The sequence below is a fragment of the Scyliorhinus torazame genome, chromosome 11 (genome assembly GCF_047496885.1).
Source record: "Scyliorhinus torazame isolate Kashiwa2021f chromosome 11, sScyTor2.1, whole genome shotgun sequence".
In the NCBI taxonomy this organism is placed as follows: domain Eukaryota; kingdom Metazoa; phylum Chordata; class Chondrichthyes; order Carcharhiniformes; family Scyliorhinidae; genus Scyliorhinus; species Scyliorhinus torazame.
In genome coordinates, this window is record NC_092717.1 from 41,283,902 (window position 1) to 41,302,219 (window position 18,318).

At 43.6% G+C, this 18,318-nt stretch overlaps 1 protein-coding gene across 1 annotated transcript in view; it reads right to left on the minus strand.

The window, feature by feature from the left end:
• Nucleotides 1-10,091: 10,091 nt before the first annotated feature.
• The window catches only part of LOC140385243 (cytosolic non-specific dipeptidase-like), a 39,281-nt gene continuing 31,054 nt past the window's right edge, over nt 10,092-18,318 (minus strand). The window contains exons 11-12 of the mRNA XM_072467169.1: nt 11,767-11,914; nt 10,092-10,466 (exon numbers count right to left, since the gene is read on the minus strand). Of these exons, the coding sequence (XP_072323270.1) occupies nt 10,400-10,466; nt 11,767-11,914 (215 nt within the window). The 3' untranslated portion in view covers nt 10,092-10,399. The remainder of the gene's footprint in view (nt 10,467-11,766; nt 11,915-18,318) is intronic.

Sequence of the window (18,318 nt, forward strand, 5' to 3'; positions counted from 1 at the left end):
ATTGTGCATGACTTGGAGGGGAACTTATAGCTGTTGGTATTCCATGCATCTGCTGCTTTTGTTCCTCTAGGTCTAGTTTTGCACTCTTTGGAACATGGCTGTAATTTCAGGCTCAACTGGTCCTCCCTTCTAAACATCGTAAAGGGGATAGTCTGAGATCACTGGCAATGGGGATAATTGCAATGTTGTCGGCGAATTCAAAGCTTTGTAAGGATGGTGTAGAATCTGATTTCCTGGCCTTGGTAGGAAACTTGATGTATGTCCAAGTATGATACAGAATATGTCAGGACAGGAATTCGCCAGCAAGTGTGTGTGACCAAAGCTCCCCTTCCCTTGTTCTTCTACGTGGGAGAGGACACAGGTTCAAAAGTATCTCCGTCAGGGAGAGTGGCAGGGTTGGTCTCCCCGAGGTGCCAATGGAGCTCCGGTGATGGGACCATGATCATGTAAATGATTCCCGCCTGAGAAATTCGGGTGCACGTTAGCACGACTCTGGCACCAGTGCACTTTTCTCCATGGCTCTCGCATTCAGTAAAGGTTCATGCATATTCATGGTCTCCTCTTCAAACACATCCAATTCATCCTCAGATGAGGAGGCTGATCCTCCTGCTCGTTCTGTTGTACCAATTCTTCACATTCCCTGGCCAGTGTGTGCAGCATACAGCAGACAGCAACTATTTGTGTTACCCTCTTTGCTGTGTACTGCAAATGCCCTCCAGTCAAGGGAGTGAAAGCTCATTTTCAGCAAGGCAATGTTTTGTTTGATAGTGGCTCTTTTGGAGGATTGTTGTAGTGATCTTCCACTGCATGGTGCAGATGTCTCACTGTGTCATCAACCAGGTCCGGAGGGGACAGAATTGTTACCCAGGGTTCAGCTGTCAACCTGAGCAGGCCATGAACTGTGCAGATGTGTGAGTCATGAGAACTCCCTGGGAATTGAGCGCAGACATTCATGGTTTTTTGCCCACGATCGCAGACCAGTTTGCATGTTAAAAAGTGAAATCTCTTACGATTCACAAATTTATCTTAGAATTTATCATAGAATTTACAGTGCAGAAGGAGGCCATTCAGCCCATCGAGTCTGCACCGGCTCTTGGAAAGAGCACCCTACCCAAGGTCAACACCTCCACCCTATCCCCACAACCCAATAATCCCACCCAACACTAAGGGCAATTTTGGACACCAAGGGCAATTTATCATGGCCAATCCACCTAACCTGCACATCTTTGGATTGTGGGAGGAAACCGGAGCACCCGGAGGAAACCCACGCACACACGGGGAGGATGTGCAGACTCCGCACAGACAGAGACCCAAGCCGGAATCGAACCTGGGACCCTGGAGCTGTGAAGCAATTGTGCTATCCACAATGCTACCGTGCTGCCCAAATGCTACTGGCTGGTCCCAGGGAGATCTAATGAGGCTGCCTGTGATATGACACAAATGTAATCCATGGAGCCCTGGAAAGCAGCAGTGGAAAATTAATTAAGGGTTGCAACCAACTTGAGGGCTATTAGCATAAATCCACGTGACCTCAGATCTTGCTGCACAATGCCATATATTTCAGTGACCACTTCCAGGGACAGACTCAGTCATCTTTTGCAATGCCTTCCTGGCATCTGCAAGTAGCTAGTTCTCGTGCTGAAGTCTCATTGACACGCCAGTGACAATCTTCTGTGATGTTTTCCCTGGATGGCTACATCCTGACCAACCTCCCATCTGCCTGCTACTTTGCGCCTTCCCTCTATAACCCTTCAAGATCCACGATTACCTTGGACCCGACAACTGAACATGCCACCTCTTCTCCCTGAGTCTACACCCATCCCCAACAACATCCCACCTCTGATCCTGAACCTTCCTTAGAATTGTTGTTAGATCCGGTGACATCACCCACCATGACCTTTGAGTGATCAAACCTCAGACAGGAACTGTACCCTACTGAATCAAGCTCTCTTTGTGCTTGTGAACGTTTCCTCTGCCAGTCAAAACTATGAGTTGGACCCACGTGTGGACAGTACAGACCCCATCCTTTAGACCCTCATTTTCATTACTGATCTGTCAAAAGCCTTTGGCTCCATCAACTGTGAAGCCCTTTGGAAGGTTCTACAGAGATTTGGACATCCAGCAAAATTTGCAACCATTCTGTGACGAATGCATAATGTTATGGCAGCAACTGCCCTCAACAAGTGTGTTTCCTCCGGGTGCTCCGGTTTCCTCCCACAATCCAAAGATGTGCAGGATAGGTGGATTGGCCTTGCTAAAAATGCCCCTTAGTGTCCAAAGATGTGCAGGTAAGGTGGGGGTACAGGGATAGGGTGGGGAAGTGCGCTTGGGTCGGGTACTGTTTCAGAGGGTTGGTGTACATTCGATGGGATGAATGGCCTCCTTCTGCACTGTAGGGATTCTATGGATTCAATGGACTGGAGACCAAGCTAATTTGTATCCGGATGGGCGACAGGCAAGTCTGGGAGATTGTGCCAACTCTCTTCACTATCTGTCGCAGTCTTTACCATGACAAGTTCCACAAGGGGTCATAATTAAGTTTCAACTCATCTGGGTGCTTTTCAATCTCAACAGGCTGAGATCCAATTCGAAGGAGACCTGCTTTGTTTTGATTTATTGTCACATGTACCGAAGTACAATGAAAAGTATTTTTCTGCGGCCGAGGGAACGTACACAGAACGTACATAGTAGACAAAAAAGAATAATCAACAGAGAACATTGACAAATGGTACATCGACAAACAGTGTTGGTTAAGCGTGGAACAAGGAGCCAAACAAAGCAAATACATGAGCAAGTGCAGCATAGGGTGTCATGAATAGTGTTCTTACAGGGAACAGATCAGTATGAGGGGGAGTCGTTGAGGAGTCTCGTAGCTGTGGGGAAGAAGCTGTTCCTATGTCTGGATGTGCGGGTCTTCAGACTTCTGTACCTTCTGCCTGATGGAATGGTCTGGAGGAAGGCAATGCCTGGGTGGGAGGGGTCTCTGATAAAGCTCTCTGCCTTCCTGAGGCAGCGGGAGGTGTACACAGAATCAATGTGGGGGTGGCAAGCTTGTGTGATGCCTTGAGCTGAGTTCACCACACTCTGAAGTTTCCTGCGATCTTGGACCGAGCAGTTGCCATACCAGGCTGTGATGCAGCTGGATAGGATGCTCTCTATCGCACATCTGTAGAAGTTTGTGAGAGCCGATGCAGACATGCCAGATTTCTTTAGCTTCCGTAGGAAGTAAAGACGTTGTTGGGCTTTCATGACTGTTGCATCAACGTGAGTGGACCAGGACAGACTGTTGGTGATGGTGACCCCCAGGAACCTAAAGCTATCGACCATCTCCACTTCCGAGCCATTGATGCAGATGGGAGTGTGTGTCGTGCTACGCTTCCTGAAGTTGACCTTCCAGCATATCCACAACTTACAACATTCTGACGATTGCACTGTTGTGGACCACACTGCAGGAGACATTCAGACAACTTCAACCTCTTCAACTCCCTGTTGGTTTCTTGCTCAACGTTGGCAAGACCAAAATCCTGCATCAGCACCCCCCCTCTGGATAAGCACCCACATCTCCAGCCATGGCTACTGATGGAAGTCGTTCAGCAGTTTCCATATCTCGGCAGCTGCCTTTCAGAAAAGGTCACCATCCAAAAGGAGATCCAGAACAGAATCAGCTGTGCCAGCACAAGCTTCAAAAAAATTGCTCAACCAGGTTTCCGACCACGGAGATCTGCATAAGAGGGCAGAGGCTATAGTCCACAATGCTTCTGTTGTCACCACCCTCCTCTATGGCAAGGAAACTTGTCCCCTGTCCAAAGGCTGGAGAACTTCCAGCAGCAGTGTCTCCACACGATAACAAAAGTCAAATGGAAAGACAAGCGAAAAAACTCCAGCATTCTCATTGAAGCCAATTCCTCCAGTATCACAACCATCATAGTGTGAAATCAGCTCTCCTGGCCTGGGTCACAAGCGATTGACAGAGGAAACATTTGAAGGAAACTCTGAAAGCCCCATTGAAAAGGGGAAAAATTGGCGTTGGTGCGTGGCGGAGCTTTCTGCAAACAGTGCCATGTGGTGGCGTCTCATCCAACAAGCCGAAGGGAAGAGAGCACAGAACCCTGGCTCGAGAGTCTCCCTTCCTTCGGGCAATGTTTGGCCCCTCTGCCCTCAGGCCGCAAGGTCCAAGATCGGCTGCCTGAGTCACCTGAGGACACATGAGTCGTGGAGTGATGATTTTTATTTTTAACGCATTTTATTACAAACTTGTATCAAAGTAGGTTACAGCAAATAAACACCCCAGGAAACATACTTCCCAACAATCAGCTGTACAGTTAGTATCGATTTTTCTCATTTTTCACCCCCCCTCTCCCCATCGCACCCCCCCCCCCCCCACCCCCCTGCGACGAACAGCTCCTCAAACACGGTCACAAACATCCCCCACTTTTTCTCAAACTCCCCTGCTGAGCCCCTTAACTCATACTTTTTCTTCTCTAACCGCAGGAAGTCATAAAGGTCACCCAACCATGCTGCTACCCTCGGCGGCGATGCCGACCGCCACTCCAGCAAAATTTGTCGGCGTTCAAATCAGAGAGGCGAAGGCCAAGACATCGGCCTTCCTCCTTTCCATGAGCTCCGGCTTCTCTGAAACCCCAAATATCGCCACCAAAGGGTCTGGGCCCACCTCCTCCTCCACTATTCTGGCAAAGACCGCAAACACTCCCGCCCAGAATCTTCCCAATTTTTCGCAACCCCAAAACATGTGCGCGTGATTCGCTGGCATCCACACCTCTCACACTCATCTGCTACTCCCTGAAAGAACCCACTCATTCTCGCCCAAGTCATATGCACCCTGTGCACCACCTTAAACTGTATTAGGCTCATCCTTGCACAAGAGGAGGTCCCGTTTACCCTTCGCAGTGCCTCACTCCATACTCTCCAATTGACCTCCATTCCCAACTCCGCTTCCCATTTCTCCTTGATCTTCACCACCCACTTGCCTCCCTGCTCCCCCAGCCACTTATATATATCCCCAATTCTTCCCTCCCCTTCCACATCCGGAAGCAGCAGTCGCTCCAGCAGGGTGTATCCCGGCAATCTAGGGAACCCCTTCCAGACCTTTTGGGCAAAGTCCCTAACCTGTAGATACCTGAACTCACTACCCCTCGGCAGCTCTACCCTCTCCCTGAGCTCCTTCAGACTGGTGAACCCTTCCTCCAAATACAAATCCCTCACCTTGACCAGCGTCGTGGAGTGATGATGTCGACGGCTGAGAATATTATTTAATCCTTTTTACTGAGAAGCTCTTTTCTTTCTGTTTTCCAGTAAACCTATAGACTTTGCTTCAATGTGTGTCACAGAAGCTTCTCAAGATGAGCAGCACAATTGTGTGGTGGATAGTGGCTGCAGTAAGACCATGGGTTTCGAAGGCACTGAAAATCTCAATGAATTACTATTAAAACAGTAAGGGATGAAGTAGGCAGGTCAAATATGTGTGATGTAGATGAGTGATTCCATGAACACACTGGTTTAAAACCTTCAGTGTATATGAGCTGCTCCCCGAATGAAATGATTGATGCTAACCAAGCGGAGAGCATGCGACCAATTACTATTGGTCTTCTTCTCAGTTTAGTTGCTGCAATACTGTTGCTATGGGTGGCACGGTGCATGTATAGCTCCTGGGAGGCTACCTCCATCTAGTTTATAAAAAGACTAAATCAGGAAAGGTGCTAAGGGATCCAGAGGTACAAGTTCACAAATCAACACAGGTGAACACCACAGATGTGAATCAGTGTACTCACGTTAAAGTCTGGTTTTGGGCACGTTTGGCCGGGAATATCACAACGTCCACGAAGGCGAGATTGTGACCCGTATTCAACGGCTCTGAATGCCAAGAATGAGCCCCCACGAGATTCCCGACATGCCTGGCTCGCTCGGCATCTCGTTCACCTGATTCACGGGAAGAATGTTGCCAGAAAAGGTGGGAATATGTGGAATTCAGGGTGAGAAGAGTAGTGTTCAATTATATAAGGTAAGGTTGGAAAGTCCAGTGAAGAGTGGTGAAGTGGTAGTAGGAGTAATAGTGAAACTATCTTGTCCAGGAATATAGTTTATCTTGGGTTCTGATATAGCTGGATCGCAGATGGCAGTAATGCCTACTGTGTTTGATAAGCCAGTGGAAAATCAGACAACTGAAGTGTTGAAGGACGAATATCCTGGGATTTTTCCGGATTGTGTAGTAACAAGGTCGCAAAGTCACAGGTTAAGACAAGAGGAGAAATTAAAGAGTGAAGATGAAGTTGAAGTGTAATTATCAGAAACGATTTTTGATCAGATGGTTGAAAAAGAACAAGAACAGGTGGAGGATGGGGCGGATATTTTTTGTTCAGGAAAATTGGCGGAGTTACAACAAAAAGATATAGAAATAAAACGGATGTATCAGAAAGCATACACGGAAGAGGAATCTGCATATACCAGAGTGTTATTACCGTAAAAGTGATGTCTTGATGAGAAAATTGAGACATTTACAGATGCAGGTGGATGAAAAGTGGGCATAAGTTCATCAAGTAGCATTGCCGGTAGGGTTAGAGAAAGGTGTTGCGAGTTGCACATGAGGTACCAGTGGGAGGTCATTTGGGAATAAGGAAAACTCAAGCTAAAATCCAGAAACATTTTTATTGGCCTGGACTACATAAAGATGTAGTTAAATTTTGTCAATCATGTTACACAAGTCAAGTGATAGGGAAACCTCAAGCAGTGATAAAGCCAGTGCCCTTAATACCCAATCCAGCATTTGAGGAACCTTTTACATGGGTCCTAATTGATTGCGTAGGACCGCTTCCTAAAACAAAAAGTGGGAATCAATATCTTTTGATGATAATGGATGTGTCGACTAGGTTTCCAGAGGCCATTCCAGTACGTAATGTTACAGCTAAAAAGATTGTAGAGGAGTTACTTAAATTCTTTACAAGATATGGACTACCCACAGAAATACAATCGGATCAAGGATCAAATTTTATCTCAAGGTTATTCAAAGAAGTTATGGATAGCTTAGGAATAAAACAATTTAAATCAACTGCGTACCATCCAGAATCGCAGGGAGAATTAGAAACAATGTTGAGGGCTTATTGTCACGATTACCCAGAGGATTGGGATAAAGGAATTCCATTTGTTTGTAATTAGGGATGCACCTAATGAGTCAACCAAATTTAGTCCTTTTGAACTAATTTTTGGTCATGAGGTAAGAGGACGACTTAAATTGATTTAAGAAAAAATTGGTGAGTGAGAAATCGGAACTTACATTATTGGATTACTTGTCAAATTTTAGGGAACGATTAAATAGAGCAGGTGAATTGGCTAGACAACATTTAAAAGTTCCACAAAATGTGATGAAACGGGTAGCAGACAAAAAATCCAAAGTTTGTAGTTTTGCCTGTGGAGATAAAGTGTTAGTATTATTACCAGTGGTAGGTGAACCTTTAAAAGCTAGGTTTTGTGGACCTTATCAGATTGAAAGGAAATTAAGTGAGGTGAATTATGTGGTAAAAACACCAGATAGAAGGAAGACTCACCGAGTGTGTCATGTGAATATGCTTAAAAGGTACTTTGAAAGGGAAGGAAGAAAAAGGAGGTTTTAATGGTTCTAACTCAAAGTGATGAACCAAATCCAGATGACTGTGAATTTGACATACCTCAAATTAAATTGAAAAACGAGGATGTTCTTAAAAATTGGGATAAATTGTTGAGTTACCTTCCAGAGGAAAAACGGACTGAACTGAAAGAGTTATTGATATCACGTGGGCACGTTTAGAGATAAATTGGGAAGTACTAAAAAGGCTATGATGTAGATGTGGGAAATGCTGTTCCTATCAAACAACATCCATATAGACTTAACCCTTTAAAATTGGCACAGGTTAGCAAAGAGATTGAGAGTATGCTTAAAAATGGCATAATTGAAGTGGGTTGCAGCCAATGGAGCTCAACCAGACGGTACCCAACGATTGTGTGTGGACTATAGAAAGGTTAATGCAGTTACAAGAACGGTCTCTTATCCTATCCCACGTTTGGAGGATTGCATTGAGAAAGTGGGACAATCAGCTTTTATTTCCAAACTGGATTTACTTAAAGGTTACTGACAGGTACCTTCATCCAAAAGAGCGAAGGACATTTCAGCTTTTGTGACTCCAGATGGTATATACCAATTCAAAGTTATGCCATTTGGCATGAAAAACGCACCAGCCACATTTCAACGGTTAACTAACAAAGTTGTTTCAGGATTATCCAATTGTGCGGTATACATCGACGATCTGGTAATTTTCACCAGGCATGGACAGAACATTTGAAACATCTGATGGAGTTATTCGATCGACTTCAGGAGGCGGGTTTGGTGATAAACGTAACCAAAAGTAAATTTGGAAAAGCCCAAGTCACTTTCCTTGAGGAGTTTCCGATACCACAAGACGAAGGGAAATAATACAATTTCTTGGCATGAGTGGATTTGATCGAACATTTGTGCAAAGGTTTTGTAGCGTGATTGCTCCACTGATGGACTTGAATAAGCGTCGAAAATTTCAGTGGACAGTGAAACTTTCAACAGGCATTTGACTGCCTGAAAGCTGTGATAATCAATGCTCCTGTGTTGGCAAATTGCAAGGGAGTCTGTGATCAGATTGAACTAAAGTCTCTGACTTTAAAGAGAAATGCCGAGGCATAGAGAAATGGACGGATCGTGCAAGGATCTTCTTGTTCAAAGAGACTGTCAATCGAGGATTTCAGTTGGAGGAATAACAAAAATGGAATATATTATTATACCTGTATGCGTGTTTTTAAAACAAAAAAGTATATTTACTGTGTGCATTTCTTAAAGGATGGTGAAAAGGTGAAAAATGAAACCATCTTGAAGTTGATGGTTTTTTTTTTCTTGGGGAAGGTGTCATGTGAGAGTACCTTTAAGAAATGGGTGTTTAAGAAATGTACCTTTAAGAAATGGGTGTTTATCAGTGATGTCAGAGTGTGGGTGGAGCTGGGCTGTCATTTTAAAACTTTCGTTTTAGGCTGTTTGCTGCAGGTGCGTTTTCCGTGTTGGATCTGAAGCCAGACCAAGCAGGTGTACTGCTGTTCTCTGCCATCAAAAGACTATCTGTTGATGATTTGGCGAATTCAGAATTCTAAATGTTCTCAGTAATGAATGGAAACCTGAATGTAAACCTAATGTGCTTCTGTTTAAAGTTTTTTTAAAAAAAAGTCTTCTGGATGTTAAAAGGACAGCTTACAGATTACTTAGTGTTGTATTCTTTTGGTTTTTTTTATTTGAATTAATGGTTGCTAAGATGTTCACTATGTTTTAATAAGGTTAACTTGACTTCATAGAACATTGTTTTGCTTTGAAAAATACTTTCCCATTTCTGCTCTAGAGCGGGCCGTGTGCTCCCCATACCACAATCTATTAAACGTTGTGGGTCAGCTGAACTCCACGATACATTTGGGGTTCTCTAAACTCTGGCCCATAACAGTGGTTAAAAGAATTAGAGTTGAGAATTTCTTTTTACCCGAAGTATGGTTGTAGTTTAGGTCTCCTTGCCTGGCAGAATGGTGTAAGTAGACTGTAAAACCAGACAGGGATACAAACCAAGAGCCGGAAACTGGGATTAGGCTCGATAACCCTTCCTCAACCAGCACAGAAATGACGGGATGAATCACCTTCGCGTATGCTGTGAATTTCCACAATTCATACCAAGTAAATTCCTTGTGGATTTGCAAGAGTATCTCTATTGCCTCAATGTTTATTCCATGATTCAGAAACTCAAGCAAATTTTTATTTGATTTGCCAATGAAAGGAAAATTAAAGATAAAAATAAGTGAGATAATTGCTATAAATGCAAAGTATTGCACATAGGAAGTGGGGCAGGTGTGAAATTATAAATTGCAGCTTGTGATTAACCATTGGTTGCTCTCATAACCTTAGTATACGAGTACATCAGCAAAGCTCCAAGGATTAGAAATATTGTAATTGAGGGAATTTTAAACAAAATGCTATATACTAATTTTATTTCTAATGAAGCAAAACACTTGCATTACTATTATTTTCAAACAGAAATTCCAAATTTGGAGGTTTGAGTTTTTAATCACAGCCATGTTTACCACATCATTTACAACAAGGTACAATAATTCACAAGACCGTTTGAGCTGGACGAGTGATTAATCAGCACATTCAAAATGTAATCTTACAGTTCAGCTATAAAATAAATCAAAACAGGATCTTTTAATATTTACACTTGATTGCACAGTAATGTGTCTGCTACATAACACATTATCCAGAATTATGTCCTCATACAGTATACAGTTAAAGGTTTTCCATTGGATGTGCAGTTTTAGAAATCACTTCAGCAATTCTATCAATCCAGTACTGTTTTCACTTCAACAAAGAAATTTCATGGAAGTAAGCACCAAGCACCTTGATTCCCTGAATATAGTTGGTCCTGTTGGAGAAACAACAACAATTTTAAAAAAGTTATGCTATGCCTCAAACTCTTCTCTTTTGGCTTCCTCCCGTCTTTGTCCAATCAACGGCAGCAGTGCCATCATCTGTATCCTACCCCCATTCTCAAATTCTCTCTTTAAAACCCACTTCATTGACCTGCTTTTGGTCACCCCTAACTTGGCTCAGTGTTCATTTTTTGATCCTCCTTGGTCAAATACTTTGTCTTCTGCATTAAAAAGGGAGCTACATAAATCTAAATTGCTGTTGTATATCTCTCTGCCCAATATCAGTGGAAGTGCTGGAAGAGGTATTAAAAAAAAAAAATACTGAATAGGCACATTAAAAACAGAATAAGGTCCAAATGCAAACCAATATTTATTTGATGAAGTTGCATTTTGATGCTTTGTGCTCGGTTGCATTACACCATTTTAAAAGGGAGCTCGAAGGAGTACACGGGGAAAGGAGTGGAAGGGCCTGCTCGGCCTTCGGACCAGCATCAACCAGTTGGGCCAAATGGCCTGTCTCTCTGCTGTAAATTTCTATGTTATAATTTTATAATAGACATATTCCCAACTTTACCCTCAAGCAGAGGGCTCTCATTTTGAGAACAGAAATTTCAACCTTGTATCCATTTGAAGCCACTCAGCTCCTCTGTATTTTGACTGTTCCTGCAGAGTAGAGCAGAGAGGTCGCACACACTAGAGTAAGGTGCTAAATTTGATCTAATCCCTCAAAAGAGGGCAACTGTCTATATCCCCCCTCATGCACTTTGTGTAGAAGTATTATCCGGAGAGGGGAGAGGGAATTAAAAACATTAAGGAAATAATATGCTTGTGCATAGATAAAGAATCTGAACTAATGTGGTAATTCAGCCTGGGCTGTTATGGTTGGACAAGTGGGGTTAAAAGAGAATAAAGAAGCATCCAAGATTCCTACTTATTCTGCAGGCCTACTTGAACATCCTATAGAGGCAGTTAGGCTGCTCCGGCTTTCTTCTCCCATAGAGGGCAGCAAAAACCCATGGACCTCAGTCCAACATATAGGAGAGAAAGAGAGAGAGAGAGAGAGAGAGAGGGAGGAAGAGATGGGGAGGGAGAGGAAGGGAGGGAGAGGGAGAGCGAGCGGCAGGGAGGGAGAGAAGAGAGGAAGGGAGAGCTTTTAGAATGAAAAGTAGGCAGGAAGAAGTTCAAAAATATTTGACAAGATGCAATTATATTTATTCTCGTATTATCAGGACGACTCGACCAACAATCTGAAACAGACTCACGGAGACAATGCTTAAGAATATTGCCTCTTACCGGTTGATTTTTTCATTCTGTGAATGAGCACCATCATCTGCAGCTCCAATCGGCAGTAACATAACATTTTTTCCTGTAGCTTCCTGGAATGTCAAGGTAACTGGAATGCTTCCACCTTCTCTGGTCATATCTGGCTCAACTCCAAATACTAAACAGGAAGAACAATGTAGACAATTTACATCGAAACAAGATTAAAAATACAGTGCCTTGTTAACAAATTACACACTTCAATCGTCTACTAGAATTCTGACCAGAAACATCTTTGCGCAAGATGTCGCTTCTTTGCTCAGATCAATGGCACGATGGCAGTGGTCAGCACCGCTGCCTCACAGCGTCAGGGACCCGGGTTCAATTCCAGCCTTGGGTCACGTTTGTGTGGAGTTTGCACGTTCTCCTCACGTCTGCGTGGGTTTCCTCCGAGTGCTCCGGTTTCATCCCACAGTCCAAAGATGTGCAGGTTAGGTGGATTGGCCATGCTAAATTGTCCTCGTGTCCAATAGGTTAGGTGGGGTTACTGGGATAGGGTGGGGGACTAGGTAGTCTGCTCTTTCAGAGGGTCGGTGCAGACTTGATGGGCCAAATGGTCTCTATGATTCTGTGAACACCTCCAGCCTAAAGTCTTTAAAAATAAGGTAAATTTGTTTTGTCCGCTCACCCTTTGTGTTGCTAGAATATAAAAATGAAACTATCTTGAATATCTGTTTGTTCCCATTATCCATCCAGAAGTCTTCTTTCTCCATTATGGTAAATTTAAAGCTCACCATCATACTCTGTTTTCCAAAAAGCAAAAATACTGCAATGTTGGAAATTTGAAATAAAAAACAGGAATGCTGGAAACACAGTAGGCAACGGCAGGATGTGTGGAGGATGAAACAGTTGACGTTTCAGATCTCTGACCTTTCATCAGAACCTACAGCACTTGTTTAAAGCTGCTATCTTTTTCTAACTGCAGTTGTACATTTCCACTGGCTCGCCTTCAGCAAACACCGCAGGATGCATTTTACACTTTGCTCTCCTGGTGTACAGCATCATGCACTGGGAGCACAGGTACAAAGTTCAGCAGGTACTGCAGGATTTGTGGGGTCAGAATTGAACGTCTGTGCAATCCAATTAGCTCATTTCACTGTAGACATAGTTTCCAGTATTTTTTTTTTTTTTTAAATTGAATTACTGGGGTGAGTAAAGCGTCAAGGGAAAAATATGAACAAGAGACGTGTGACACAACTGCACCGCATATTGGGTGACGCTAGACTGGGTGGAGGATAAACTTTCTGAACAAAGATTCAAAAGTTTGGAAGTGGATTAATTTTCGTGACACGATTTGAAAAGATGTAGTGGTGCTATTCTGTACTGGTGAGGAGTGGCAGATTAACATGGGATTTAGAACAGCAATCAGATTAATCCTGTGCTTCCTAGAGAGGGAGGAATGAAGCCTCCTGAAGGTTGCGATTGCTTAAATGTTTTCCAGTGCAAATAATACTGCTCTTGGCTGCTGCAATCTGGATGCACTGAAAGACTGTCATTACTACAAAAAGTTTTTATACAGAATACAGTGGATCTATAACCAGAGTGTCCCTCTTGTCGGGTACAATTTAGTAACCAGTAAGTTGCAAGGTTTTGGGGAGATATTATGGAGTTTCAAATATTTTCTTCGTGGGGTCAAGGTGAAACTTCTAATTCAACAACAACTTTTAGTTTATTCATTTTTCTCCCATGTTTTGCTTTCAAAAGTAGCTCTTCATTATTCTGCCATTGGCAATGTCAACTCAAATGCTGTCAGACTTACTGAATATTTCCATCTTTCCCTGCTTGTTTTTCAGATTCCCAGTATCCACAGTATTTTGCTCTTGGCATTGAAAAAGATAAAACTCTGGTCCAGCAGATTGCATCCAACATAAGTTGGGGGGGGGGGGGGGAAGTGTCACCATTACACTTGCATAACAATTCATTAGGAAAGGGAATAGTGCCAGACGATTGGCAAGCAGCGAATGTTAATCAAAAAAGGGCAATAGACCAGGTCCAGAGAACAGTTAACTGAATGTCACAATGAAGAAAAAAAAATAGAACCTTTAATCAAAAAAAGAAAAACCATCAAGAACAAAGTTCAAAACAGAAGGTTATGCTTGACCAACCTTATTGAATTATCTGAAGCAACATACAAGGATAATGTAATCAAAGTAAAATCTGGAATTTTAATAAAGGTCTTCGCAAAGTTATTGATTCTACTAGATTCACAACTAACGTCATAGGGAAGGAGCCAGGACACATAACAGAATAAGTGTCTACAAAGAGTCAGGGTTAAGAGCAGCTACACAGAGAGGTGGGCAGAAGGTGGGTAGTGGTGTTGCATAGCAACTGGTGCAGGGCCTACTGTTCACAATTTACAATGATTTGGATTTGACAATCACCAAGATTTCTAATTTTGCAACAGCACCAAATTGTTTGGGGTGGGACAGGGCGTGGGGAGTGGCGGTTAAGTAACATGCATTAATGAACTTTAAAATGGATGCTTAATTGACCCATGAATTTTAAAATTGATAAGTGAGAGCTGGTGCATTTTGGTTGGAAAAATGAGGTCACATGCACTTATCATAGAATCTTAGAACCTTACAGTGCAGAAGGAGGACATTCAGCCCATAGAGTCTGAACCAACCCTCCCTCCCCCAAAAGGGCACCCTAACTAGGCCCAACCTCCACCCCCCCCCCCCTCCTATCTCCGTAACCCCACCGAGCGGCAATTTAGCATAGCCAGTCCACCTAACCTGCACACCTTTGGACTGTGGGAGGAAACCAGAGCACCCGAAGAAACCTTTGCAGACAGTCACCAGAGGTCGTAATTGAACTTGGGTCCCTGGCGCTGTGAGGCAGCAGTGCTAACCACTATGCCACTTATAGCTTGGGGAAAGAAGAGTCTAAGTGGGGATAGAGAAAGAAAGTGTTGCAGAGGCACAGATTCACCAATCATTAAAAGTAATGGTTAATAAAGGCAAAGAAAAACATAAACCAAACAATGGAGTTCATTTCCAGAGCTAGAAAAGCAGTGAAATCACGGTAAACTTATGATTCATGCCCTACTTTGGATTATGATGCACAATTCTGGTCTTTATATTATAGAGGGAGTATACAGGCACTGGAGAAGGTCCAAAAACATTCACAAGAATGTTACCAGAATAAGAGGTTATAATAATCATGAAAGGCTGGGGCTTGTTCTCTAGATTTAAGTCTTTCAAATAATGACAGCATTTTGAAAGGTTTGAGCGAGTTAGGTGTGAAAGAAACACTTTCTACTTGTGGGGAAGGGGGGGGGGGGGGGGGAAGGCAAATTAATACGAGACAATCACTAATAAATCCAAAAGGGAATTCAGGATAAATATGCAACATGGGCCACGGCACGGCGGTACAGTAGTAAGCACTGCTGCCTCACAGCACTAGGGACCCAGGTTCAATTCCGGCCTTGGGTGGCTACGTGGAATTTGCGTACTTTTTCCTTGCCTGCGTGAGTTTCCTCTGGGTGCTCCGGTTTCCTCCCACAGTCCAAAGTTGTGCAGGTTAGGTGGGGTTATGGGGATAGGGCGGGGGAGTGTTGTCTAGGTAGAGTGCTCTTTCAAAGGGTTGATGCAAGCTCGATAGAACATTACAGCGCAGTACAGGCCCTTGGGCCCTCGATGTTGCGCCGACCTGTGAAACCACTCTAAAGCCCATCTGCACTATTCCCTTATCGTCCACATGTCTATCCAATGACCATTTGAATGCCCTTAGTGTTGGCGAGTCCACTACTGTTGCAGGCAGGGCATTCCACGCCCTTACTACTCTCTGAGTAAAGAACCTACCTCTGACATCTGTCCTATATCTATCTCCCCTCAATTTAAAGCTATGTCCCCTCGTGCTAGACATCACCATCCGAGGAAAAAGGCTCTCACTAGCCACCCTATCCAATCCTCTGATCATCTTGTATGCCTCAATTAAGTCACCTCTTAACCTTCTCTCTTAATGAAAACAGCCTCAAGTCCCTCAGTCTTTCCTCATAAGATCTTCCCTCAATACCAGGCAACATTCTGGCAAATCTCCTCTGCACCCTTTCCAATGCTTCCACATCCTTCCTATAATGCGGCGACCAGAATTGCACGCAATACTCCAAATGCGGCCACACCAGAGTTTTGTACAGCTGCAACATGACCTCATGGCTCCGAAACTCAATCCCTCTACCAATAAAAGCTAACACACTGTACGCCTTCTTAACAACCCTCTCAACCTGGGTGGCAACTTTCAGGGATCTATGTACATGGACACCGAGATCTCTCTGCTCATCCACACTGCCAAGAATCTTACCATTAGCCCAGTACTCAGTCTTCCTGGTATTCCTTCCAAAATGAATCACCTCACACTTTTCTGCATTAAACTCCATTTGCCACCTCTCAGCCCAGCGCTGCAGCTTATCTATGTCCCTCTGTAACTTGTAACATCCTTCCGCACGGTCCACAACTCCACCGACTTTAGTGTCATCTGCAAATTTACTCACCCATCCTTCTACGCCCTCCTCCAGGTCATTTATAAAAATGACAAACAGCAGTGGCCCCAAAGCAGATCCTTGTGGTACACCACTAGTAACTGGACTCCAGTCTGAACATTTCCCATCAACCACCACCCTTTGTCTTCTTCCAGCTAGCCAATTTCTGATCCAAACTGCTAAATCACCCGGAATCCCATGCCCCTGTATTTTCTGCAGTAGCCTACCGTGGGGAACCTTATCAAATGCTTTACTGAAATCCATATACATCACATCAACTGCTTTACCCTCATCCACCTGTTTGGTCACCTTCTCAAAGAACTCAATAAGGTTTGTGAGGCACGACCTACCCTTCACAAAACCGTGTTGACTATCTCTAATCAAATTGAAATGAAATGAAAATGAAAATGAAAATCGCTTATTGTCACGAGTAGGCTTCAATGAAGTTACTGTGAAAAGCCCCTAGTCGCCACATTCCAGCGCCTGTTCGGGGAGGCTGGTACGGGAAATTATTCCTTTCCAGGTGATTATACATCCCATCTCTTTAAACCTTTCCAAGATTTTGCCCACAACAGAAGTAAGGCTCACTGGTCCATAGTTACCGGGGTTGTCTCTACTCCCCTTCTTGAACAAGGGGACAGCAATTGCTATCCTCCAGTCTTCTGGCACTATTCCTGTAGACAAAGATGACTTAAAGATCAAAGCCAAAGGCTCAGCAATCTCCTCCCTAGCTTCCCAGAGAATCCTAGGATAAATCCCATCTGGCCCAGGGGACTTAGCTATTTTCACACTTTCCAGAATTGCTAACACCTCCTCCTTATGAACCTCAAGCCCTTCTAGTCTAGTAGCCTGTATCTCAGTATTCTCCTCGCCAACATTGTCTTTTTCCTGTGTGAATATGGATGAAAAATATTCATTTAGCACCTCTCCTATCTCCTCGGACTCCACGCACAACTTCCCACTACTGTCCTTGACTGGCCCTACTCTTACCCTAGTCATTCTTTTATTCCTGACATATCTATAGAAAGCTTTAGGGTTATCCCTGATCCTACATGCCAAACACTTCTCATGTCCCCTCCTGGCTCTTCTTAGCTCTCTCTTTAGGTCTTTCCTAGCTAACTTGTAACTCTCAAGAGCCCTAACTGAACCTTCAAGTCTCATCTTTACATAAGCCTCCTTCTTCCGCTTGACAAGTGTTTCGACTGCTTTAGTAAACCACGGTTCCCTCGCTCGACCACTTCCTCCCTGCCTGACAGGTACATACTTATCAAGGCCACGCAGTAGCTGTTCCTTGAACATCCTCCACATTTCCATTGTGCCCATCCCTTGCAGTTTTCCTCTCCATCCGATGCATCCTAAGTCTTGCCTCATCGCATCATAATTGCCTTTCCCCCAGATATAACTCTTGCCCTGCGGCATATACCTATCCCTTTCCATCACTAAAGTAAACATAATCGATGGGCTGAATGGCCTCCTTCTGCACTGTAGGAATTCTATGGTTAGTGTAACAGGTAATTGAGGCGCAGATACATTAAAGGACTTAATGTTTTGGAGTTTTTAAATGTTATTTTAGAATATGAAACTTCACAATTACAAAACTGGTCACAACAATTTAAGCTCACTTTTACAGGTTACATATTGTTTTGTAGAATTCCTTGGACCAATTGTTCCTGGCATGTTAGCGAAGTTAGTTGGGGAGACAGTATCTGGTATCAAAAGCTGACATCCATATGGGCTTGTGTTCACACCAAAGATTTGTTTAACCTTGGAGCTAATGTTGAATAAGAAAATACACCAGTTTCCTTTCAAGTCACTTTTGTTAGTACAATGATCCATGATTGGAGAATGGGCTCGACATGATAGAAGATGGAGAACAGATTAGTAAAATTAAGTAGATTTTAAAATTTTCAGGTTATTGGTTGGTTGTGAATTTTAGTAATTTAACGCAGTTCCAATGCGCACGGTCTCACGTGCACAAATAAATATGAAGTAGTCGTGATACAAGTATTCGTGATAAAGCACCAATACTGCAACCTGAAACTGCA